At 41.6% G+C, this 26,846-nt stretch overlaps 1 protein-coding gene across 15 annotated transcripts in view; it reads right to left on the bottom strand.

The window, feature by feature from the left end:
- Positions 1–7,969, bottom strand: part of CRADD (CASP2 and RIPK1 domain containing adaptor with death domain) — a 229,191-nt gene extending 221,222 nt beyond the window's left edge. For 6 of the 15 annotated variants that reach the window (XR_010122661.1, XR_008493055.1, XM_054445254.1 and 3 more), the window contains exons 1-2: positions 7,859–7,965; positions 6,253–6,556 (exon numbers count right to left, since the gene is read on the bottom strand). Coding sequence is in view for 10 of the 15 variants with exons in the window: in XM_054445254.1 (XP_054301229.1) it covers positions 6,253–6,550 (298 nt within the window). In the remaining 5 variants the exon portion in view is untranslated. Of the gene's footprint in view, positions 1–6,252; positions 6,557–7,698 lie in introns of all 15 variants that reach the window. The other 9 variants (XR_010122660.1, XR_010122658.1, XR_010122659.1 and 6 more) reach the window with 6 other exon arrangements.
- Positions 7,970–26,846: the final 18,877 nt, after the last annotated feature.

Raw genomic sequence — 26,846 nt, 5'->3', positions numbered from 1 at the left:
CTAATAACCACAATTCTACTCTCTAAAAGTCATGTATTTTTAAAAGGAACTTCATAAATAGAAAAGTTTTGCTTGCCATAAATGGAAGGAACCCATTAAGTTGACACAAAAAAAGCAATACAACTAGATTCTAGCTAAATACTGTTGCCCACAGAAGGCTTTAAGCATGAGGACCTCTTATCATTCTTATCTGAACTGAAACAGAAATAGAAAGGAAATAACTTTCTCATCATGTAATTCAATATTACTTAATCCCACATCCACAGATCAACTAAAGTCATGCTAGGAGCCACCCAAGATCATGGCTGCACACACATCTCACATGTTGAGAAGCAAAACAAACGGTAGCCACTGAGCCTCTGCTAATGTGGAATGTGATTCATCCCAGGGAGGAAGGTGTCTTATTAGCCACATTGTCACCTGTGGCTCCCACTCCACTTCCTGTGTATCTGTGGTCCCCTCTATCTGAAAGCTCTCCTCCCTGTATCAACTCTGTGGTCAAACTCAGTTCTCTACCCAAGGTCCCCTCATCAGAGAGGCTTTCCCTGGCCACCCCCGCCACCACACACACTGCTTCTCTTCACAGCGCTCTTCACCACCAAGTGTTATTTATTCATTTGCTTATTATCTGTCCCTGCCCTTATCCCCTCCTGCTACTAGAACACATTGAACTCCATGAAAATAAGGGCTTTGTTTTGCTTACTGTATATCTCCAGCACCTACTATCTTGCACAGGGGTCCCTAACCCCCACACCAGTCCGTGGCCTATTAGGAACCGGGCCGCAGAGCAGAAGGTAAGTGGAGGGCAAGCGAGGTTACCACCTGAGCTCCTCCTCCTGTCGGAGCAGCAGCGGCATTAGACTCTCATAGGAGCATGAACCTATTGTGAACTGCGCATGCCAGGGATCTAGGTTGCGCACTCCTTATGAGAATCTAATGCCTGGTAATAATCTAAGGTGGAACAGTTTCATCCTGAAACCATCATTCCCCCCAACTCCCCCGTTGGTTGAAAAATTGTCTTCCGCAAAACCAGTCCCCAGTGCCAAAAAGGTTGGGGACCTCTGGTTTAGCACGTGGTCAACACTCATCAAATATTTGCTGGACGAACGCATGAATGCCCTCAGCTGATCTGGAGATCCTCTATTTGTCTTTATATACCCAGTACCTGGCATTCAGTAGGTCCTTAGGAAGTATATGAAGGAAGTATACACAGAAATCTGGGCCCTCTGCAGACTCTCCCCTTACCAGAGGGAAGGGTCTTGCTATGGATGCTGACCCACTGTTCTCACTCTAGTACACAGGACGCCACTAGGCAAACACTACTCAGCCACAGTGGAAGCACGTGGATAGACTGCAAGCTAGATACACTGAGATCAACACTGAACTTACATGCAGAGCAAGGTCAATTACATGGTATGATTGGAGGAACCTATGAAAAGAATCCCAAGCTAGAAACCTCTCTAATAAACCCATCACAATATCTAAAATATCTGCCATTAAGAGCTCAGTGACTTCAGATGCATCCAAGTATGCAACTCAGAGCTAGAGTGTATCTCAGGAGGGCAGCAGGTGTGGTTCTGTGTCGTCGCTCAAGGCTGGCGCCACAAGGGGCAGGCAGAGCCCTGGAGCCCACAGGTAGAAGGGAAACGGACTAGCCAGTCCTGCGCACTGCTGCTGTAAGAGCAGCCAGGGAGTCCAGGGCACAGAGTCTATGGGGAGGACAAGATCAAGCCCAGAGAAGATGGAAGCAAGTGTCAGCTTAGGGACAGCCATTCATTCCAACAGGCTCAAGAGTTGAGACATCCAATACTGATGCCGGAGGCACTGAGCTGTGTTCCCAGAGCTCTGTTCTTCACTTTCACCATGGCTAAGAATACATAAAGCATGAATCAAACCAACAGAGGAGAGAAAAACAAAAACACTCCTAAGCTTAAAGGAAGAGTGGGGCAAAAGGCAGAGAATCATGGCAGACACCCAGACCCACAGCCAGGGCCAACACAGTGGAACAGGGGGTCCTGTGGCCCAGGAGTCACTCCCACCGTGATTTGCGCTGAGTCCCACCAGATGGGGAGGCTGGGCTGCCATCAACCTCCTTTCCAGATCCAGATTAGCTCAGGCACTGGAGGGAGCTTGTCAGTGCCAACAGGCCCCATAAGCAGTGAGAAGCCAGGCAGGCAGGCACAGGCTGCCTTCACCCAGACACAGCACTGTCCCTATCTCCTAAATGACCTGACAGGAGCCCAGAGAGGATTTCCAGCTGATCTAATGTCTAGTATGTGACCTTGGCCAGAGAGACAAACCATGAAGTGTTCTCTCCACAGTGCCAAGGTGGATTAAGTCATTTTATCACCAGAATTCTTCTTTTAAAAGGTAAGAGTCCTTACAGGGTGAGAAAAACACAAAACCAATGATCCATTAACAACTTTAACAACTTAGACCTTTTTTTTTTTCCCCCTAACAGAGATTGGGAGACTAGTCACCGAGGCAGATTCTGAGAGAATCAAAAGGTTTAGGGTGTTTTTGTATGTTTTGAGATTTGATGGGGGTGGGGTTCAGAAGGGCAGAGAAGAACAAGATACAGCTCAATTCTCTAAAAAAATTACATCCAGCACATAAGTAAAAAGCAACTAACCAGGATCAATCACCAAAATAAAGCCTCTGAGACAGCTCAAAATTTACAAGTGAAACAACAAAAATTAAAACAACAAACCAATAAAGGGGAAACCAAGCATCTCTGGGAAGACCAACACAAGAAAACCTTAATAAGATAAAATCAGTTCATTCTTAGAGAAGGATCAACCTCTTGGCTAAAAAAGGCCATTCCTTCCCATTTGTTCTCAAGGCCTCCCAAGAGAAGACTACCGAATCCATACAAATTAATTAATAAGTATGATCAAAATGAGGAAAAGGTAAGAAGAGTTTAATGTGTACATACATTAAGAGGTTAATGTGTACACACATTCTCCTATAGTCTAGATCCTCAAAACTCAAAGATATCTTTACAAAAATTTAAGTGGACTATTTTAAATCTTACTAAAATTACTCTATTACAACACTGGAGAAGCACCGAGGTCTTAGGCAGTAGGTTCTGGATTTCTTTTTTATAGGGAAGTTAAATTGAAGGGATTTCAACTCTGATACTCTTCCCAGGATTTACAAAGGAAAAACCTAGGTTTCCAATTCAGTAAATCCCAATTTAATTTTAGAATTAAAATATTGCCACCAATTAAATTACTTTAAACATGTAAAAAATATTTTAAGATCTGAAACAAGAGAAGGTGTTAACTATCAAGTTTAAATGCATCATTTCTTCCATTTCTTCCACCCTTTCCTTCCCACACACATAAAAAACATACATATCTCTCTATATATACATATTTATATATCTCTCTCTATATATATATACACACACACACACCTCTAGAACTTATGGTATACAGGATTTTCAAAAACATATGAAGATTTTAAAAGTGATTTTTAGGAGATAGGAAACTATAAAGTGAAGAAGTGAATGAATGATAAACCCCCAATTCAGGGCTTTTTACCTAGTGGGGGTTGGGAATGAGACAAGATTGGGAAGGAGTGCCCGGGGTTTTTAAAGGCAATCGTAATATTATTTTTCTTAAACTGAGTGATGAGGAGACAGGTGTTTGCTGTACCATTATTCTCCATATCCTACTTATATTTTTTAATATTATTTAAAAATAGTCAATATTTAATAAATACAAGTCTTTTTCAAAAGAGTTTATGTGATTGTCACTGTGGAAGGTATTCAAAGACATATATAAATCAAACCCTCACTTCAGAATGTTTTTTTCAATAGCAGTGTTACTCAGTAAAAAGTAAAACAATTAAGATGACTGTATGAATTTGTTCCAGAGCCAACCTTCTACAGAATTAACAAACCTTGAGAAAAACCTTATTTTTCTAAACTTCTACACAGATATGCTCAGTTTTTTTCCCATTATGTACTGCTTCATTCTGTTTGCTTTTTTAAAAAGCTATTTTTCCTCAGCTTCTCTGTAACTTTCATCATTTTGTAAAAAGTGCCTTAATTCTTTCTAACTCTCTGAATGAATCTGAAGAAATAATGGGGTTATGGCCAAGCATGGTGGCTCATGCCTGTAATCCCAGCACTTTGGGAGGCCGAGGTGGGCAGATCACCTGAGGTCGGGAGTTTGAGACCAGCCAGACCAACATGGAGAAACCCCGTCTCTACTAAAAACACAAAATTAGCCGGGTGTGGTGGCACATGCCTGTAATCCCAGCTACTCGGGAGGCTAAGGCAGAAGAATTGCTTAAATCCGGGAGGCAGAGGTTGCGGAGAGCCAAGATCGCGCCATTGTACTCCAGCCTGGGCAACAAGAGTGAAACTCCGTCTCAAAAAAAAAAAAAAAATGGTATTATACCTCTACGAATGACATACAACAGCATGATTTGTATCACCCAAAATGACCATAAAATTAAATTCAGTATTTTGATAGTGAAAGGCTTTCAGTTCACCTGTTTTGTTGTTTCCAACTATATGATGCCAGCAGAAACCTCTAAGTCAAATATCAGGAAAACACCAATAATTTGTTAACATTTCTCCAACTGTATGTTATCTATTCTGCTTTCAATAAAGTCATAAAAACATCTAGATACATTTTGTTCAGACATGTGGAGTATTTAATTTTGTAAGGACAATCCAAGCAGTGAATTCCAGTGGTCCTCAAAAGCCAGCTATTTCTAGTATTTCAAAAAGCCTAAAGATACATTTACCTGTAACGAGCCCAGACTAGGAATGAAAATAGTTTTGCTTTTTCCACTGGGATCTTACCAGGTCTTCCTAAAGTTAGCTGGCTATGTCATGCTGATCAGGTATTCAGACATATGTCAAAATATGAGGTCCATGGAGCAAAAATAGTAAAAGTGGTCTTATTATCAGTATTCTTTTTTTTTTAACCAGTATTTAAAAAATAGCTACCACGAAGTCTGGGGCCCACTGAACCTGAATAGTTCTATCACTCTTATCAGAAACCCCAGAGAACCTTGATTCTCTAACTTTGTTAAAAATTTGCAAGCCAACTTTCAATTACTTTTTTTTTTCAATTTTTAATTTTTCCCAGTTCAGCTCTCTGCCCCTCTGTCTTTGTAAAACAGAGTCAAGGGAGGTTAAGAAGAAGCAAGTGTTTCCATATCACATCTTCTTCCTGTTTGCATATCACATCTTCTTCCTGCTACAAGCCAGGCTAACAGAACCAGAACTGTTTCTCTCTTCTCCAGCTTCCAATTCTCCTTCAAATTAAACTGAGACCCTCCCCAAACTATTGCTCTTTGCAAAATTAAATACTCCAGCGTCTGAACAAAGCTAAACTAAAAAGGATACTTTAAACGAATAACCTTTAAAAACAAACTAAGTCAGCCTTCAAAATAATCCCCTTTGGCCACATAGGACAGCCCAGGGGACAGGTGCAGGGCATGCCTTCCTAGAGGCTGTCTTCTCCTCCATGAATCTGACCTTTTCCAGCTGGTAGCTCTGGCACCTCACAAATCAGTTGTCAGTAGGCCGAATGCCTGCTTTCCCATCTGCACTTTCCAAATGGCTCCTGATGCCAACGGCTGAGATATGACCTGGCTCTTCGATGAGAACATGCTTCCCAAGTGACATGCCAGGTTTCCTGGAAGCATTTCTAAATGCATTCTCTGAGCTCCCTCCCTCACCTCCCAGTCACGGTTCATTCTTCCTTCCCTGCACTTCCTAATGTCACCTCCTGATCCTATTCCTCCAACGTCATGTCCCTTCAGTCCCAACTCCTTACCCACTTTCATCAACCATTGACCCTTGTCCTGCCTTACATAGCAACTTCAAATCCAAAGGGCATAGTTCTGGCTAGGTGTGGTGGCTCACATCTGTAATCCCAGCACTTTGGGAGGCTGAGGTGGGTGGATCACCTGAGTTAAGGAGTTCGAGACCAGCCTGGCCAACATGATGAAACCCCATCTCTACTCCATCTCTACTAAAAATACAAAACTTAGCAGGGCATGGTGGCAAATGCCTGTATTCCCGACAACTCGGGAGGCTGAGGCAAGTGAATTGCTTGAACCCAGGAAGCAGAGGTTGCAGTGAGCCGAGATCATGCCATTGCACTCCAGCCTGGGCGACAGAGCGAGACTGTCTCAAAAACAAACAAACAAATAAACAAACAAAAAAGCAAAGGGCATAGTTACAACATTTTGGAGCTGGTTCAGAGTGATCTTTCTGAGGCTTACCTGCAGGCAGGTCGGTCATGGCTTCTTCCCTTGCCTTCTTCAGCTTCTCCCTGACCCAGGGAAACTCCTGTAGGGAATCTAGGAATGTATCAAATGCTTTAGGGCCCCTGGAAGGTAGGATATCCAGCAGGAGCATTGTTTTCCGGAGGCCTGTGGTTTGAGCATTGATTTCTTGAACATGGTTTTCCGTCAAGATTCCTTCCTGGTAGAGGTACTGAAGAACCAGTCCCTCCACCAATACTTCTGCACCCAGCTCCAGGCGAAGTAAGCGGAGTACTTGTTTGTCTCTGGCCTCCATTTCTCCCTGGAAAGCGCCAAAATCACAGCTCAAATTACAGACATGCTGATGTGGCCCTAAAGACAGTGTCACTGCAATGTAAGTTCCTTCAGGTCAAGCACATCTTTAAACCATAGCAGAGTGCCAGGTCATGGTATTTAATTCACTGGTTAAGCCAAGCCAAGTTAATTTTGAATGTTTCCTAACATAATGAACAACACTGAAGATGAATCATCTTTTCTGTTTCTGCTTTTCACACAATGGGGTCCCAGCTCAATTCCTCATTCAATAAAGACATTTGGAAAAAGAAAAAAAAAAAAGTGGGTCAGAGACCCTTCTGAAAAAGCAATTTTTATCTGAGGATTACAGAGCAGCATTAATTTTAACATGCTGGAGAAGAAATGGTGGTTTTATTTTAACATTGCCCTCATCAGACCTGCACCACCACCACCACCACGGCAGAAACTGCCAAGGAGGACGCAGGTGCCCTTTTTTTGATCACAAGTATTTACAAAACCTGATCAGTAATAGGAGTGCAGGACAGAAATCAGCAGGTTCAGAATTTAAGGCTCTTTTCGCTAAAAGTCCTCTACACCATCACCTTTAAGAAAACTGTTGTTTGTGCCCAGTCTACAATAAACTTTACACAATATACAGTCACAGACTCCATTCCTTCCCACTAAAAATTCCGAATCTCCAGCACAACACTGTCGTGGCCACACATGCATGAGACATTTTATGGGATTTTTTTTCTTTAAAAAAAAGCTCACACCCCAGCACTGGTCAGTAGCCAGGCACGATTTGAAGGTGCAGTTCCACCACCCCTGCACCAGTGTGCTGTGGCTTGGTTGTGTGTAAGGCAGTGAAGGTTAAGTGACCGGGAAGGCAGGCAGGGATGACAGATGCGGCTTCAGACACACCCGGACAGTACGACCACGGCTAGGTGACACCCGATCCCACACTCCCCCTCACAACCCTGTAAAGTTCAGGAGGTGACAGGTGAGGAGGGAAGGTGTTCACATTTGGCTGTGAGCGCCCATTGGGAACTTTTTTAAAAGTCTCTGCTTCGGCCGCTGAAACCCTTGTATCAAACAGGAATACTACGGGCAGTTTCTGCGGCAACTTGAGCCGCTAAAGAGGGAGTGCTGGGAATGAACTTAAGAGCACACCAAGGGGAGAGCGGGCCTCCGGCACTGCAGCAGCCACCCAGCCTTGGCCCGGATCGGAAATGCGGAGCAAGTTAGCGGGGCGGAGAAGCCCCCGCAGGGCCCAGGTCGCAGACGCTACAATGCAGGACTTTCAAAGAAAAGATGGATTCCTGTTACTTACGTCTGCAACCACGTATCTTTGGGGCGGGGGAGAAAAACTGCAACCGGAATCCTGACTGTTAGGGAACCTGCCCCATAAGCACCATCTTTGTTAAAGGCGAAACCCCTAAACAGGAAGTGTTGACACCATCTTTGTTGAGGGCAAGCACAGGAAGTGCTGTTGCCATTTTTATTGAGCGTTTAAGGGTCGGATCGAAGCTCTTCCCGCCATGTTTACTGTGGGTAAACAATTCAATCGCGGGGAGGTGGACAACCGTAGCGTCACTTAAAGGGTATCTAAGTAATGGAGTAATTGAATCATTGCATTTTAACACAGTAACTCCACCAGGGCCTTGCACACAATTGACCTAACAGAGAGGCAGGTCAAAAGTCACCCTAGTAGAGAAGCCGTCTCTGACCTATCTGATTAAAACGGCAAGACAGCTGCGCTCATCTCCTGCACTCCTCATTAACCAGCTTTATTTTTTACGTATCGCCATCTTATTAAAACTTTTCACTTATTCATTTGTTTATCCTTCTGCTTCCCTCCATTAAAATGCAAAGTCATTTATTTATATCAAGGGTTCCTGCCCGCAAAGAGTTTACAAATCAGTCAGGATTTCATTGCAGCACTCAGCTAGCTACACCTAGTCAGAAAGGGATTCATTCGTTAGGGGGGATTGGGGACATTCGAAATCATTGGAAAGGCTGGAGAAGAGCTGAGCTGAACATCCATGGATGACTACCTAGATAAGATTGCTGATTGTGGCTGCTGCCCACAATCAGGAAGATGGCGTCAGGAAGTTGCCATGCCTCGTCCCCAACCTCCTCTCAACACCGACAGAACAATTAACAGGACACTGGAACACTGCTGCAAAAAACCGTGGTCTCCACGGCTGTATTTGCCAGCAGCATGAAAACAGCACCTGCAAATCTTGCTTTGCGGCGTGCAATTGGTGAGACCAATTTGACATGCAAAATATCAGCAGCAAGGATGTCTAGAGCATGTAGTTGGTAGCTTTCAAGCTTGTGAAACACAAAAAGGTATAGTAAATGAGGAAAGGGCTGATACTAAAAGCCAATCTACTGCATCCACCACGTTTTCAATTTGGAAAGCAAGAAAAAATGCATGACCCAAATACAGAGAAACACAGGAATGCCAAATTGGGTGTCCTTCCTCACATTCCTTTGTGAAGTGAGGCAGTCGATCAATAAATACATTCACTGATTCATTTTTAAATCAATTGGATGATACATACAGAAAATCATATGCTTACTAAAAATCAGTTGACAGTACAGGGGGAAAAAACTCCTAAAATATTATTTCTGCAAAGGTTTTCACAGCCAAAACCTTTGGTGAAGAATGAAAATATCTTTGTAAGCAAATCAATGGAGAACAGTTCTGAACCTCCCTCCTCAAAACCTTCTAAAAATTGTATTTAATTTACAGTGTTACTATGCCAGTTACCATTTTACTACACCATTAATGACCGTATTTTTACCTATGTGGCAAGTATTATTATTATTACAGTCACGCATTGCATAACAATATTTGGGTCAATGACAGACTGCATATATGATGGTGGTCAGAGCAATAGGCTATGCTATATGGCCTAAGAATGTAGTAGGCTATACCATCTAGGTTTGCGTAAGTACATCCTATTTTGTTTGCACAATGAGACATTTTTCACAATGTATCTCCACTGTTATAACTGTATTAGCATTTGCATGTATAAAGACTGTGATATCAGAATGGTCAATTGTCTTAGCCAAAATCTCACAACTAATATAGAGCAAAACTTGAATTCTAATGAAGTTTCTCTGATTTCATGCTCTTTCCAATACACCATACAACCTTGTATAGTGAAGAGTTCATTGTTCCAATGATAGCCAAATATTATTTGCAAATCATCCTGTTGCCACCTCCTATTCTTGATACTCTCGAGTTCCAGGTGCTCTCTTTTCTCTCTCCCTTTTCCCCTTTTGCTCGAGAATCATTGTCCTTTCCTCAGCAAGATTTCCCATCTGTACATAGACAAGTGTTAGCACCATTCTTTGTCTTCATCCAGATAAAGTGCAGACCACTTGCAACACTGCCAAGCGCTGAGGTTTACAGGTTAAACATCCCTAATACAAAAATTTGAAATCCAGAATCCTCCAAAACCTGCCTGAGAGTGGTGGCTCACACCTATAATCTCAGCATTTTGGGAAGCCAAGGCAGGCAGATCATTTGAGCCCAGGAGTTCACGGCCAGCCTGGGCAACATAGGGAAATCCCATCTCTACAAAAAATACAAAAAATTAGCCAGGCATGGTTGTGTACACCTATAGTCCCAGCTTCTCAGGAGGCTGAGGTGGAGAATCAATTGAACCCGGGAGGTGGAGTTTGCAGTGAAACAAGATCATGCCACTGCACTCCGGCCTGGGTGACAGAGAGAGACCCTGTCTCAGAAAAAAAAAAAAAGAAAGAAAAAGAAAAAGAAATGCTCCAAAACCTGAAACTTTTTGAGTGTCAACACGACGCCACAAGTGGAAAATTCCATACCTGACCTTATATGATGGGTCTCAGTCAAAACACAAACCTTTGTTTCATGTGCAAAATTATTTAAAATATTGTATAAAGTTACTTTCAGGCTATGTGTATAAAAAGTGTATATGAAACATAAGTTTTGTGCTTAAACTTGGGTCCTATCCCCAAGCTACCTCATTATGTATATGCAAATATTCCAAAATCCAAAAAAATCCAAAATCTAAAACACTTCTGGTCCCAAGCATTTTGGGTAAGGGATCGTCAACCTATACTAACTTTTTTTAGAGAGGAAAAGCAAGTGGATTTTTTTCTAACTGTAAACTTTGATAAATTTCAAACATATAGGAAAGTTGAAACAAATAGCACAATAAACACCCATATAAAATTTCGTATTTCTTGATGACTCATCATATTTGGAAAGGCTTGAGATCTCCTAGGAGCTAGAAGGTGAGCCTTGATGATGATGCCCAGGAGGAGGTGGGAAACCAACAGTAGGATCCGTGAGGGTTCACAGAAGAGGAGGAGCAAGAGACAGCAGGAGAGTGTCAGAGCAGCAGCCGAGGGGCATGGCATCCTATGGTAAACAACCTGAGAGGGTGGCCATTAAAGATCTGACTTAAATCTGCAGCATGAAGCCTTTAATCATCAAATTCCTCTTCCCATGGCAAATACGGTTGAGGATCCATGTTGTCTCTTAAGCAACTAGGCTGAACGACTAGCCCACTGCCATCAGCCACCCCACCTCAGCATACAGCGATACTTCATGGCAGCACACCAAAGACTCAACTTTACTTAGACAGATTAGCTAAGGCCAGAGGGCTTCTAAGGAATGGAACACAGATCAGAATCATTATCACAGGTGGTTACTCCTCCGCTCTGGCCAGTCCCTCTCTGTAGTCTGAAATTGTGCCCCCATGGAGGATTAAGCACCTGTTACCCAGTGGTAACAAATCCACAGGAAGGACAGATATTTTCATTTTTCTCTCTCCCCTAGTATGTTTACTTGTGTCAAGATATCCCTATTGTGAGTTTGCAAAAGAAAGATTCAAAAAGAACAAATGCAGTATTTTTCTCTTTCGATTTGGTCTTTGGTTTTGCAGCCTTCAAAAAATAAATCAAAGGAATTGGATGTTTTGGTTCTTCCTGTTTCATTGATGTAGAAATTAAGTCATGGGGAGAAACAGTCTTTTCAAGCATGCTTGAAACATTTATTAAAATAGATCATAAATTAGGTCACAAAGAAGTATTAACAAATTCCTGAAAATCACTAGCATACAAACTATGTACTCTATAATTATACGATAAAATTAGGAATTTTGACAAAAGAATAGCTTCCATAAATCCCATAAATTTGGAAACTAAATAAAACAATTCTTAAACCCTTGGATTTAAAAAAAAAAGTCACACATATATAACTAATAAAATATAGAGAGAAAGAAAGAAAAAGAAAAACGTGGTAGTAGAGAAACCTGGCAAACATCACCTTAACCAAGTGATCAAGGTTAAACATCCCCAGTAATTAGTCATGGAGGTATCATGTGCTCCAATACGATGTGACAAGAAAGGCATATCTCCTTTGCAATATTCTCCTTCAAAATTCATAACCTCAGTGTTTTTGTAAGAAAACATCAGACAAACTCAAACTGAGAGACATTCTATTAGGTTGGTGCAAAAGTAATTGTGGTTTTTGCCACTACAAAATATCTGACAAGTACTCTTCAAAAGTGTCAAGGCCATGAAAGACAGAAATTGTTACAGATTGAAGAAGACAAGGAGGTGTGACAACTTGAGGAAGGGAAGGAGCAAGAGAGAGAGGATCAGAGGAGAAAGAAGGAGAAAAGGAACGCCATAAAGGACTTGCCCATAGTCAGGGAGAAATGAAAACTTCTGGGACCAAATTCCTAGTCCCCATTTTATCTTAGCTATTTTCTTGACATGTAGCATAGAATTTCATATGGTCTCTGTTTCCTGGACCAACACTTCCCAAAAAGAGATAAAATAAGAATTTGTCTAAAGAAATACAGACATCTATCCCTGTAACTGTAAATCCTTAAAAAAAAAAAAAAAAAAACTCACTTGGAATATGCAAGTGTTGCCTCTTTCTGTATAACATTTGATTAAGATATGCTGTAGATAATATCATCTGCACTAATAAATTATTATTTTACTAAGTTATGAATTCCAATGATTCATTCAATTCTTTGCTATCTAATTTTCATCTTAATTACTGTTTGTTGTAAAAATCCTGAGACTATTTACAAAAACCTTTTAAAAGAGCCAAATACATTATTATGCAGAGTATCATGTACTAATTTAATACTCCAACAATTCTAGAAATTTGAAGCATTACACCATAAGACTTTAGTGGTGGTAATACTAGGACTATTATAATTTATTAATAATTGACAACAACAGGTTTCTATTGAGCATTGACTACAGGCTATGGTCAGCTAGGGATAACCCACTGAAAGACAGAGATGGTCTTAGCCTTCATGGAACTTAGAATCCAGTGGAGAAAACAAACTTTAACAAGGTAACAAAACAAAAGTAATAATTACAAATTACTGTAAGTGCAATGAAGGAAAGGTGCTTTAATAAGATAAACTGGTTCAGGGGCTGGGAGATGGGAGCTGATTCTAATTCAGTCTTCGGAGAAAGCCTCTCTGAGGAGATGACCTTTCTCCTAGTTTTCTTCCAAAGACTTGGCAGGAGTTCTAAAACTGTACTACACACGTTTAAAAGATGGCCGGGCATAGTGGCTTACACCTGTAATCCCAGCACTTTGGGAGGCCGAGGCAGGCGAATCACTTGAGGTCAGGAGTTTGAGACCAGCCATGGCCAACATAGCCAAATCCTGTCTCTACTAAAAATACAAAAATTACCCCACCGTGATGGCACGCGCCTGTAATCCCAGCTACTTGGGAGGCTGAGGCAGGAGAATCGCTTGAACCTGAGAGGTGGAGGTTGCGATGAGCTGAGATCACGCCACTGCACTCCAGCCTGGGCAACAGAGAGAAACTCTGTCTCAAATAAGTAAATAAATAAATAACAGCTGGATTTAAAAAAAATAATAAAAAACAAGAATTTAAGGTATTAGGACACAAAAAGGTATGAGGGCATGTTAAAATAACTTCTTAGTTTCCTGGCACTCACAGTAAAAAGACAACATCATTCATATTGTAGAGTTCTCATCTCTCAAAGAAAGAAAATATACTGAGTCACCTAAAGGGACTAATATTTCTCTGGCACTGGTTTCAAGCAGGAATTTATCATATGATTCTTTCTATAAGGAATATCAGATAAGTTAATAAACTGCCATTTTCTCGTGTTATTTTGCATAAGATAACTAAAATGTTCTTCAAATTACATTTCTGATCGCAACCCAATATAAACCACAAGATAATGCAGTCCAGGTAGTGACTTTCTGGTGATATAACTACATGCAGGGACTGAAAGAAACTAGTAAATGAATGCCACTTAGATTCTCACAGGTACTGAGTAACAACCCCGAACTTCGGTATTCTGAATAGCAAAATTTAATAGCTAAAAATCTCTGCTGAATATCTACTGGGCTGACATTGCATATCACTGATGGAAGAGAAATACATACGGTTCAGATAGCAGACATGAAGGGGACTGATTTAACATTTTGTGGCGAACAATTTAATAGCTAACCTTCCATTCTCGTTCAAGCAAATTGACATAGAAGCAGGCTGCACTGGTACCAGGGAAGAGGGCCAAGATGTTTCTCAATGTACAACAAAAAGAGTTTGAACCTGTTTCAGAAGATGGCCAAGAATTTGGAGATCACAGAACTTGACATCATCAAGCATAAAGAAGTTATTTTAACATCCTCCGCCCAAAAAAATCCCTGAGTATTTTATTTGGCCGTATTGACCACAAAAGAACTTCACCGTGGACCCTACTGAGAATTTCTTTCCTATCAGAATTACATCACCATTGGTCTGCCAGGATGATTTATCAGTGAAGGTCCCAAGTAGTTGAAGGAACAAAGCTTTTATCTGGGGTTATTTAATAAAGTTCATTTAAAAACTAAATGACTGCTAAATATAACGATTTTTGTTTCCACATAATTAATGCTGGCTGTTCATTCTGACAATAAGCCATCAAAAGCATCTGCTGTATCTTTTTTTTTTCTTTTTTTTTTTTTTTTGAGATGGAGCTTCGCTCTTGTTGCCCAGGCTGGAGTGCAATGGCATGATCTCAGCTCACTGCAATCTCTGCCTCCCGGGTTCAAGGGATTCTCCTGTCTCAGCCTCCCAGGTGGCTGGGATTACAGGTGCATGCCACTACACCAGGCTAATTTTTGTATTTTTAGTAGAGACGGGGTTTCATCATATTGGTCAGGCTGGTCTCGAACTCCTGACCTCAGGTGATCTGCCCACCTCGGCCTCCCAAAGGGCTGAGATTACAGGCATGAGCTACTGCACCTGGCCTCTGCTGCATCTTAATAAGGCAAATACAACCATTGGCCTAGAAAAGGGTGCTTCCCTTCCCTCCCATTTTTGCTGATAAATGGGCATGCATCCAGTCTACATACTAGCTAGACAGGAAGCACAGCATGTTGAACAAATAGTGGATTTTTTTTTCTTTTCTTAGAGACAGGGTCTCATCTTGAACTCCTGGGCTCAAGCGATCCTCCCGCCTTCGCCTCCCAAAGTGCTAGGATTACAGATGTGAGTCACCACATCTGGCCCAAATAGTGGATATTAATGTGAAAGTGGAGACTGTGTTTGATTTAACAGGCAAAAAAATCAACCCATTAAAAGTGTCAATGTCCCTTCTCCTCTAATAATGGGAATATGAATGCTGGGATGCCTAGAGTACCAGTTGGCTAGCAATAAAATATGGGCTGAAATACACTTCTCTGTACTCAGAGAAGCCCACCCATTGTCAAGAAGTGGAAGGGAGGGGAAAAGACAGAAGGAGTTATGGACTGTGGCCTACCTCACCAAATCCATTCGGCACAAACGGGTTCCTCCTAGTGGCCTAAGAACATCAGATATGTGGAAGGAAACATACTGTCTGATATGGCTTAGATCTGGGTTCCTGCCCAAATCTCATGTCAGACTGTAATACCCAGTGTTGGAGGTGGGGCCTGTCTGGAAGTGATTGGATCATGGGGGTGGAAGTCCCCCATGCTGCTGTTCTCATGATAGTGAGTCAGTTCTCATGAGATCTGGTTGTTTAAAAGTGTGTGGCACCTACCCCACACCCCTTGCTTCTGCTCAGGCCACATAAGATGTGCCTCTTTCCCCTTTGCCTTCTGCCATGATTATAAGTTTCCTGAGGCCTCCCCAGAAGCCGAGCAGATGCCAGCATCATGCTTCCTTAACAGCCTGTGCAACTGTGAGCCAATTAAACCTCTTTTCTTTATGCGTTACCCAGTCTCAGGTGTTTCTTTATAGCAGTGCAAGAACTCCTAGTGGCCTAAGAACATCAGATATGTGGAAGGAAAAGGAAACAGACTGTTCTTTAAACTTTTGAGTGGTTTGTACTCCCTCCCTAATTTAGACCATTTTTTCTTGGGGCAGAAAATTAATTTTCCATTTTTTAGTCTCTACCCGACTCATCTGGTACTATGCACACAGCATGTGCTCAGTAAATGTTTGACCAACAACATGACTGTGCTATTGATTTCCTTTTACATACAGTGCCTAGCAGTAAGCAGTCAAAAATGTGGGTCAAAGAATGACTAGTGTATTACAATCTGACTTATTTCTGATCCCCATTCATGTATACTAAAGAATGTGAAAAGGCCAGAATTTCCTATCAATTTATTTCCATGTGGGTAATTCTACAAGGATTATATTTTATTACTATAAGCTTTTGTTATGAGTCATAGATACCTGAAAATGTAAGAATATACCAGGGACCTCTTCTCTTTTTTAACTCCCATTGTCGAGAAGTGAGAGTGTGCTCTTTCCCCTAACCATTGTCATCCCGCCCACTCCATTAAATATTATCTAAAGGCAAAAATCCCCCAAATGTTTAGTTCTGACCTCTTGTATCCAGTTGTCTACTTGACACCTCCACTGGAGTTCAATAGGCACCTCAAACTTAATCTTTCCCAAACCAGACTCCTGATCCTCTCACTCCCAATTTACTCTACTCAGCCTGCTCTAATTCTGTAAATGGTACCACCATCCACTCAAGTCAAAGACTGCAGGGCTTCTCCTGAATTCCTCTCTGTCCCTCACACCTACTGTCCGACCCATCAATAAGTAATATTGCTCTTCCTCTACATCATCCCCTAACCCATTCACCTCTCTCCATCCTAACCACCACTACTCTCTTCTACATCATATCTTGCTTGGACCCCGAAACTTTGCTTCATCTTTTCATCCATAGAGAGGCCTTCCCTGAACACCCAATCTAAAATTGCTCCCCAGAGTCTATCACATTGCCTAATTACATGTTTTTCTTAGCATTTATCACTACCAGTTAATTTTCTTATTTGTTTGTTTTTTTATTGGGAAGTAGGATACTTTCTGTCACTCCCCATTAAAATGCACGTCCATAAGAGTAGAGACCCTTAAAGTCTTGTTTGCTTCTACATTTCCAGTGTTTATAATAGAGTTTGACACATAATAGGTGCTCAATAAATAGTCATTGAATTAAGAAATTAATGAATCAATTAGTGAATAAGCCTAATGTGTATTTGAACATGAAAGCTGAGCAGAATGCAGAACAACACAGGTTTTTATGTAGGTAATAGATTCATTGAGACTAAATTTAAATTATCCAATTTCTTTTGACAGCTCCCACCCTAATATTTTTTAGTTAACAATCACTGAACATTTATTTCATGCCATAAACTGTACATTTTTTACACATATTAGCTCACTGAATTTAATTCCATCCTTGTACAGCCTTATAAAGTAACTACAACTAGCTAAGTGGCAAAGCCAGGATTCAAATAAAAGTCAGGTTTATTCCAGAGTCCCAAGCTCTTTATTACCATAGTAATATGAATGTTCCTTTCAGATTGGCCAGATTCCCTAGAACACTCATCCAGCAAAGTAAGGTCAGGGCAGCTTAGCCTCAATGTAGAGCCCCATGGCTCTCCCGTGAAAGGCTGCAGCATTTGTGTGGTTTCCTTTGAGAGCACATGGAGATCAAAGCTGGGTTATACAAGACCATTCTTCCCATGACACATATCCTGTGAGCACAGCAAGACATTAGCCAAAACAGCATTTCTTCAGTTAGTTAATTAATAAATATCTGAGTGTTCTGCTGAACCTGTACAATGATTATTACACATTTTCTAAGATTCAGGCCTCCAAAGTTGATACTTGACAAAATTTTCTTTTTACATACAGAAGGATTGGGTTCTTGTAAGGATCAAGTGAGCTAGTACATATGATATCTCTTTGAAAAAAATACAAACTATTACATAGAATGTGCACCATAATATAATCACAGAATTCTGGAAATGGAAAAGAACTAAGAAATGGCACCTAATTTTATGAAAGGGAACAATGAGGCACAGAGAGGTGAAGTGACTTGTGGTTGAGGGGCTAGTAGCCTATAGAATGAAATTACATTGTTAACCAAATTTAACTTTCTTTTTTTTTTTTATTCAAGACGGATTCTCGCTCTGTTGCCCAGGCTGGAGTGCAATGGCACGATATCGGCTCACTGAAACCTCCGCCTCCCTGGTTGAAGCAATTCTCCCACCTCAGCCTCCCAAGTAGCTGGGACTACAGGTATGTGCCACCAAGCCTGGCTAATTTTTGTATTTTTTTTTTTTCAGTAGAGACCGGGTTTCACCACATTGGCCAGACTGCTCTCGAACTCCTGACCTCAAGTAATCCACCCGTCTTGGCCTCCCAAAGTGCTAGGATTACAGGCATGAGCCACCACGTCTGGCCCCAAATTTAGTTTTCAATCTGAATCTCAGCAACGGTCCTTACAATCATCTTAACTGAGTTAACACACCTGATTTCAAACTTTCAAAATGATGCCAAGTTTATGATATTGATGTGGACATATTTTTTCTGGACCTTATATTTTATATAACATTTTTCGAAGAGACCAGTCGCCCATATAATGAGCAGTAGACATCGTTTCACCTTAATGTCTCCAGGAAAAACAAAACAAGACAAAATTACTATACATTTATGATCAATGATCTCTTCAAAAACTAATTGTCAAGTTGGAACTGTAACATATGGCGCATTTGAAAAGTCCTGCAGATGGACACTCTCAGTGAGTGCTTTCTTCCCTCGTGACTCTCAACAGGAAGTGCTGACATTTGGAAATGTATGAAGATTTTTTGGGGGGTTGTCATAATGATTAGAGAAATCTCCTGGCATTTGGTGTCTAGAGGACAAGGATGTTAGTATAAATGGCCTGTAATCCAAGGGATAGTTCTACATAAAAAGCCATGTCACCCAGAATTCCAACAGCTACCCCAGACAACAGAAAAATGACTGCAAGCATCTGACTGCTTGAGATAACTCCTTTTAATTATATATAAGCATTTATTTTAATTTGGAACTGTCTTAGTTCATTTGGACAGCTATAACAAAATATCATGAACTTGGTGACTTGTAAATAACAAAAATTTAATTTCACATATGTCTAGAGGCTGGGAAGTTCAAGATTAAGGCACTGGCAGATTTGGTGTCTGGGGAAGGCCCGCTGTCTGGCTCAGAGATGGCACCTTCTTACTGTGTCTTTACATGGTAGAGGGGATGAACTAGTTCTCTGGGACTTCTTTTATAAGGACGCTAATCCCCTCCCTGAGGGCTCAACCTTCATGACCTAATCATCTCCCAAAGGCTCCACCTCCTAATACCATCACATTGGGGATTCAATTTCAACATAGGAATTTTGAGGGAACACAAATATTCAGACGATAGCAGAAACTTTTACAAATAAAGAAGAAATTTATCAAAATGACCAAGAGCCTGGAAAAACATAACAGAGTTTACTAAATACTTAATATTATAAAAAATAGTTTCAACATATCTGGCAACATGGTGGATAAGAGATCCTGCAACCTAATGCTACACAATGTTAAAAATGCAAGATAAAATATAAAAGTTACTCTTTTATGAATACATAAGCCTACAAAAAATAAGAAAATTGCTCTGAGGCCATGACCAGAGTGGGTGCACGAGTCCAGGGAGGTGGCTGAGCCTTGTAGCACCTGATACTCACCTACAAATTATAAGGCTAAAAATTTAGCAGCAGTGGGTGAAGTGGGTAGCAGAGTGGGAGTGAGGGGAGAGGAAGGCTAGCGGTAAAGCCCTGGACTCATGGAGGTTGGGAAGCTGAATTGGAGACCATCTTGTATAGAGCTAGGATAGGCAATGGACTATACCTTCAGGGAAAAAAAAAAAAAAGATTGATGAGGAAAACAAAAGTCAGAAGAAAACAAATACAAAATGAACAACAACAAAAGGCTAGAAGAGATTCAGGGTATAACAGCTAGGCTTCTCTCTCTTCCTCGGCTCTCCAATTTTTTGCCGTTGCCTCCTCTTGGCTGAACCCAACTGGAAATCAGACAACACACAGTCCAGGAAACTCGGCATGCAGAGCAAGTCAGGGGAAAGACAAGGCATACATTCAAGGTCAAGCAGAACTAGAACCTGCATAGCCAGGTATTCTGATAAAGCACTTCTATGCAGATTATCTGATTTAATCTTCACAACAGACAGGTACTACTACATGCCCTAGAGTAAATTGGATCTTAGCATGGCCAAGTTTCTCTTCTAAGCATGCAGCCAGTAACGGTGGCACTGGGCTCTAACCCCAAGTTGGCCTGACTGCATACCCTGCACTCTTAACCATTTTGCTGTATAGTTGTAACAATAGTGTGATTCTGATGTTGACTTCTTGTGTCTCCTCACTGGGTTTTGGGAGACAACCTAACTCAGGAGTGGCCTGTTCTAATCTGGTCCTCATCTGCATTGTCCTGGTTTTGCTTTTCTTTCTTACACTTTGTAGTTCTACATGAGTCCATGTCTGATGGCTTTACTCATATCAGGTCATTTTCCATCTCTGTCAGCAATGGTTTAAAGTGCAGGGCTATCCATTGCTTCATAACAAACTGCCCCAGAATTTGGTGGCTTCAAACAACAACAATGTTACTATATTTCACAACTTTGCAAGTTGGAAATGTGGTCAGGGTTTGGCTGGGTGACTCTTCTGCTCGATGTGGTGTTGACTGGTGTTACTTGGTGGTATTCATCTGATGGTTCATCTGGCTTCATTCCCAAGCTTGGCTTTTTGGCAAGGACAATGAAAGGCTGAGCTCAGCAAGACTCCTCTCATTATCCATGTAGTCTCAGGGCACTTCACCTGCCCTCTCCAGCAGGGTAGTTGACATGGTTTGACTGTGTCCCCACCCAAATCTCATCTTGAATTAAAGCTCCCATAATTCCATCTGTTGTGGGAGGGATGCAGTGGGAGATAACTGAATCATAGGGGAAGGTTCCCCCATATTGTTCTCGTGGTGGTGAATAAGTCTCACGAGATCTGATGGTTTTATAAGGGGTTTCCCTGTTTGCTTGGCTCTCATTCTCTCATCTGCCACCATGTAAGATGCGCCTTTCACCTTCCACCATGGTTGTGAAGTCTCCCCAGCCACATGGAACTGGGAGTCCATTAAACCTCTTTTTCTTTATAAATCACCTAGTCTCGGGTATGTCTTTATCAGCAGTGTGAGAACAGACTAATACAGTAGTCTAATGCCTTACTTGGCAGCTCAGGGCTCCAAGGGACCAAGGAAGAAGCTGCCGGTCTTCTTGCAAGCCTAGGCCTGAAACTGTCATACTCTACTTGTTAAAGAAGTCACAGCTCAGATCCAAGGAGGGGGGAAATATATCCCACCTCTCAACGCAGGAATTATTTGACATCAAAGAATTTGTGGCCATCTTTAATCTGGCCACAGGAATAGAAACTTCACTAACTATATTTCTATATCTTTAGCTATTTATGTTCCTATTCACTATTCCTTTAATCTGTATAATTTCCAGTTTTCAAGAAATATCCCTCTTCTTCAACTCTGCATAAGCCTATTACCGCTGACTGGGCAAAACACCATATATTTATTACAAACAATTGTTTGTAATGCCTACCGTGATGCCTGGCCCAAAGGAGTTACCCAGTAAATATTGGACAGACAAATGACCATTTGAAATAGTGCCCTTTTTTAATTGTTTGGAGACAATTGCGAGGTGCATTAGGGTTCTCTAGAGAAACATAACTAATAAGAGATATAGATATATGACAGGGGATTTATTAGGGAAATTGGCTCTGCAATTATGGAGGCTAAGAAGTCCCATGACAGGCCATTCACAAACTGAAGACCTGAGATGCTGACAGCGCGGCTCAGTCCAAGTCCAAAGGCCTTAGAACCAGGGAAGCCAATTGTGTAACTCTCAGTCCAAGGCCAAATGCCTGAAAGCCTGGTGGGGCTGCTGATGTAAGTCCTGAAATCCAAAGGCCAGGGAGCCCAGAGTTGTTGTCCAAGGCCAGGAGAGGAAGAGTGTACCCCAGCTCCAGCAGAGAGATCGACGTGTTCTTCTTTTCTCTGTTTTTGTTCTCTCCAGGGCCCTAGTAGATTAGATGGTGCCCACCCACATTGAGGGCAGATCTTCCCCACTTAGTCTACTCAGACACACATGCTAATCTCCTCTGGAAATGTGCTCACAGACACACCCAAAAATAATGCTTTACCCAGTTTCTAGGTATTCCTTCAGCTAGTCAAGTCAACACCTAAAATTAACCATCCCAGACAGTGTTTACAGACAGATCCAATTTCAGCAGGAAGTGAAGGCTACTGTGAAGCATCTCCTACATTTCATATGCTATTTTCTGCATGCTGTCTTGAGTTACCACTACAGATTTCTTCCCCAGTTCCAAATGGCTCGGGAGTTCCACTGGTTCCCAGGGCTCACTAGTACCAAACAGGACCTAACTCGTTACTCTCCGCTTCTTCGTGTCTCACAGTGATCCCAATCCCTTAACTCAGTGGTTCTCAAACTCTGAACTATAGAGCAATGACGTGGAGAGCCCCAGAAAGCACCAAGCACTGAACCCGTCTTCAGAGTGTTTGATTCAGTAGGCCAAGGATGGGGCTCAATAATCTGCATTTCTTTCTTTTTTTTTTTTTTTGAGACTGAGTTTTGCTCTTGTTGCTCAGGCTGGAGTGAAATGGCATGGTCTTAGTTCACTGCAACCTCCGTCTCCCAGGTTCAAGTGATTATCCTGCCTCAGCCTCCCAAGTAGCTGGGATTATAGGCACCAGGTATGACATCCGACTAATTTTTGTTATTTTTGTAGAGAAAAGGTTTCACTATGTTGACCAGACTGGTCTTCAACTCCTGACCTCAAGTGATCCGCCCACCTCAGCCTCCTAAAATGCTGGGATTACAGGTGTGAGCCACCATGCCCGGCCAATAATCTGCAGTTCTAACAGCTTCCCAGATGCTGCTCATTTCAAGTTATGCCAACAAACAACATAGTTTCATCAACATTAACGGGTATTGACATTACTTGAGATGGATTTTTATAATCCTGAATTTAAACTAAAACACAGGGATTGGTGACTCCTAATCCATACATTAGATCCATGCCTTTTATAAAATTGATGATCTGGAACCTTCTTGTTGAACTGTTTCATTTAGAAAACAGAACAGTGAGCTATTGTCAGAAACTCCCATGAAAGTTAGATATCAACTGCTGATTAGTACTTTAGAAAATCGTAAGAGGTATTGTTGCTGCAAGAAATCTATTAACCATTTTCCATTTAAAAATTCTTCATTATACTGAACAAAGAAGAATTTTTGCTCCTGTGCAGTCTAGACCTGGTTTTGTTGCTTAGCAATGGGCTCTGCCGTACCATTACAGCCCTGTGTTTTCCTCTTCAAAAAAGAACAGTGTGCCACAGGTGCTTTTTAACTTTACCACCATGCTCCCATGAAAAATTCATAATCATTTTGTATTTAATCTAGCAGACTGAAAATTCTCAAGGTGAGAGCTTTCTTTTAGGATGTTGAAAATGCACTGTGCTCTTCTTCAAAGTGAAAGTCTCTGATTCCCAGTCATTGAAAAAAGTTCTGGAGGGATTCGCCTTTCTGACAAAGAGCCATCAATCAATTAACCCAGACTGTAGTGTGCCTCGTCCATATTCAGCTGTGGGCCGAGCAAGTGGAGGAATCAAAAGACATGTAAAAGAATATCTGTGCACACATTGCATATATTGTAAAGCAGCGGGTTTAGATCTTACAATATCTCCTTCATAAGGTCTATGAGGCATAAGAAAGGTAAGATTAACTTAGGAGAAACAATAACAAACTGTATAAGACAGTATGCAATTAGCTACTAAATTATGAGTCTCTCAATGAAAAGCCCCTTAAGAATTCAAAGAGGGTAGAAACTAATAAGAGGAAGGGCTGGCATTTATCAAGTGCCTTCTATATGCTAGGCACTTCAAATGCATTATCTGTTTCAGTAGTCACAACAGTCCTGTGAAGTCAGAATTATTATCATCCTCATTTTCAGGTGAGGATTGCAAGTCTTAAAGGCTAATTAGCTTGCTTGTAAACAAACAAGGTCTGGATTAAGTAAAGGAGAAAATCGAGGAGTGTGGATAGACACATCCTCCCGCCATGCTGCCCTTTCCCTAGCATCTCTTTGCATTATTCATAAATGCAGGGCCAAATCCCAGTTCTCATGGCCCTCAGGGAAAAAACCCAAGCTTTAATTCATGCTGATAAACCTCTGTGAAGACCTATTCTTTTAGCCAACAGAATGTCCCCTGGGACAAAGGTGAAGGAAGGAGGATTTCTTTTCATATTATTTTTGAACAATGAGTTCTGTAGAGTGATACATGATTTGCATAGAAGTGTGTTGATCTATAAAAGCGCACCCCCTATTTTCATAACAGCGGAATCACATCAACCTTCCAGACTTGAATTGTTTAGCATTTCTCTCCAAACAATCTTTCTCCTTGATTGCATTCATAATACTCTGCACCTCTTCTGATTAATCTGTTTTTGATTCAACTATTCCTTGAATTTTATCCCCAATCTTGTCTTAAAGTGCTTCAGACTCTCCAAACAACAGTACTTATATCCTGTATATGATTTCACCCCTGATACTTTGCCTCAAGTCCTCATATGCACATAGGAAAACACAAGATAAGAAGTCATGTTTTCCTGGAGGTTTTTGAGACAAAAGATAAGACTGGCTAGGTCCCCTCTACTGCCAGACTTGGGGTAGGGGTTGTTTTTATTCTTTTATGAGATTGCCTCTCAGGGGCACCCCCAAGAGGTGACATAGGAGAGGCTCAGGAAAACGAAGTTTATGACCTGGCACAGTGGCTCATACCTGTAATCCCAGCACTTTGGGAGGCAAAGGCAGGTGGATCGCTTGAGCCTGGGAGTTTGAGACCAGCCTGGACAACATGATGAAACCCCATCTCTACAAAAAATCCAAAAAATAAAAAATAAAATAGCCGTGGTGGCCCACACCTATAGTTCCAGCTGCTCAGGAGGCTGAGGTGGGAGGAGGATCACCTGCACACAGGAGGTCAAGGCTGCAGTGAGCCATGATCGTGCCACTACACTCCAGCCTGGGTGACAGAGTGGGACCCTGTCTCAAAAAAAAAAAAAAAAAAAGTTAATTATACTCACAAGCGCTAGAGACACAGCATACCACACAGAGCCAGGTAGGAAAGGTGCCAGGGCAGGCAGGAGGCAAAAGACAAGAGCTAGAGGAGAACATTAGGCCACTGCCTTTATTGGAGTTTCTGCAAGAAAGGCAAGATAGGGCAGGGTGAATGGTTTAGGATTGGCTAGTTTGTATAATTTCAGTGGCCTCTTAAACTCTAAGAGTGGTCTTTAGTTGCCTGGTGCCTGGCCCTGGGAGGCTTGAGAGAGGAATATTGTCTGCTGGGTTGTACAGCCTGATGGAGAAGGCATGGCTCTGCACTGATTAGTTTGCATACCAAAGCCATGCTCCTATCTTTGCTGTCTGTAAGAACTGGCTAGCACTGGGAGGGGCAGTCTCTCCTCACCTAGAAAGGGTTCTTAAGATATCAAAACATCAAAATACACAGAACATTTACAATATATACAATACAGGGTAGGATGTCAGGGCACAACCCAAATCCCAGGCCTACAACTTTGGCAACTCCCATAGAATGTTTCTGAAAATTTTGTGGAAGGTAGCGGGAAAAGAGCATGATAGGTTAATATTTGAATCAACTGCTAAGCCCTAGGCTGGAAATGAGTCCTGGGTTCTAGAACTGTTTCTGCCCAAGTCTCAAGGGTATAAAATGTGAAGGACAAGAATGAAAAAAGAAATAGGTATTATCTAGCACTGTCAAGGGTGCAATGAAATGAGAACTTTCATACTCAGCCAGTGGACATGCACATTGCTACAGTCTCTTTGGAGAGCAATTTGGCACACAGCAAGTACTGTCCTAGAGAAACTCTCTCATATGTGCACTACAACTCCCACACAAAAATGTTCATTGCAGGTCAGGCTCAGTGGCTCATACCTGTAACTCTAGCACTTTGGGAGCTCAGGTGGAAGGATCACTTGAGGCCAGGAGTTTGAGACCAGCGTGGGCAACATAGCAAGACTTCATCTACACACACACACACACACAAACACACACACACAAAATTAGCCGGGTGTAGTGGTGCACACTTATAGTCCCACCTATTGGAGGCTGAGGCACAAGGATCCCTTGAGTCCAGGAGGTTGAGGCTGCTTGCAGTGAGCTATGATTGCACCACTGCCCTCCAGCCTAAGCAACAGAATAAGACCCTGTCTCAAAGGAAAAAAAAAAAAAAGAAAGTTCATTGCCGCATTGTTTATAATAGTGAACAACTGGAAACAACTACATGTCCACCAGGCTAAGGAGGTAAATAAAATGTGGCATATTCATAAAATGCACTATAACATTTCATAGGAATAAACTAATCCTACATATTAAGATAGGTAGATCTTAAAAACATAATGTTGCATGAGAATAAAAGCAAGTTACAGAACAATTTGTACTAGAAGATACCACTGTATACAACTTAAAAGAAAAGAAACAAACTTACATACAAAAATATCTGTCTTGTTTATGGATACTGTATATTGAAGTAAAGTATTATAGTATTTAAGTGACCTGGAAAAATATACACCAAATTCATGGTAGTGGCTGCCTCTGGTGAAGGAACTGTGGAATCTGATTAGGGGTGGAAGATGAAGGAGGCTTCAGTTTTACCTAAAATGTCTCTATTCTATTATTTAGATAAAAAAGGGCCAGGCGCAGTGGCTCACACCTGTAATCCCAGCACTTTGGGAGGCCAAAGTGGGCGAATCACTAGAGATCAGGAGTTTGAGACCAGCCTGGCCAACGTGGCAAAACCCCGTCTCTACGAAAAATACAAAAATTAGCCAAGTGTGGTGCCATGCACTTGTAGTCCCAGCTACTCAAGAGGTTG

The sequence above is a fragment of the Pongo pygmaeus genome, chromosome 10 (genome assembly GCF_028885625.2).
Source record: "Pongo pygmaeus isolate AG05252 chromosome 10, NHGRI_mPonPyg2-v2.0_pri, whole genome shotgun sequence".
Classification (NCBI taxonomy): domain Eukaryota; kingdom Metazoa; phylum Chordata; class Mammalia; order Primates; family Hominidae; genus Pongo; species Pongo pygmaeus.
The sequence above is the reverse complement of the archived record's forward strand: the minus strand, read 5'-3'. Positions and strand labels throughout refer to the sequence as shown.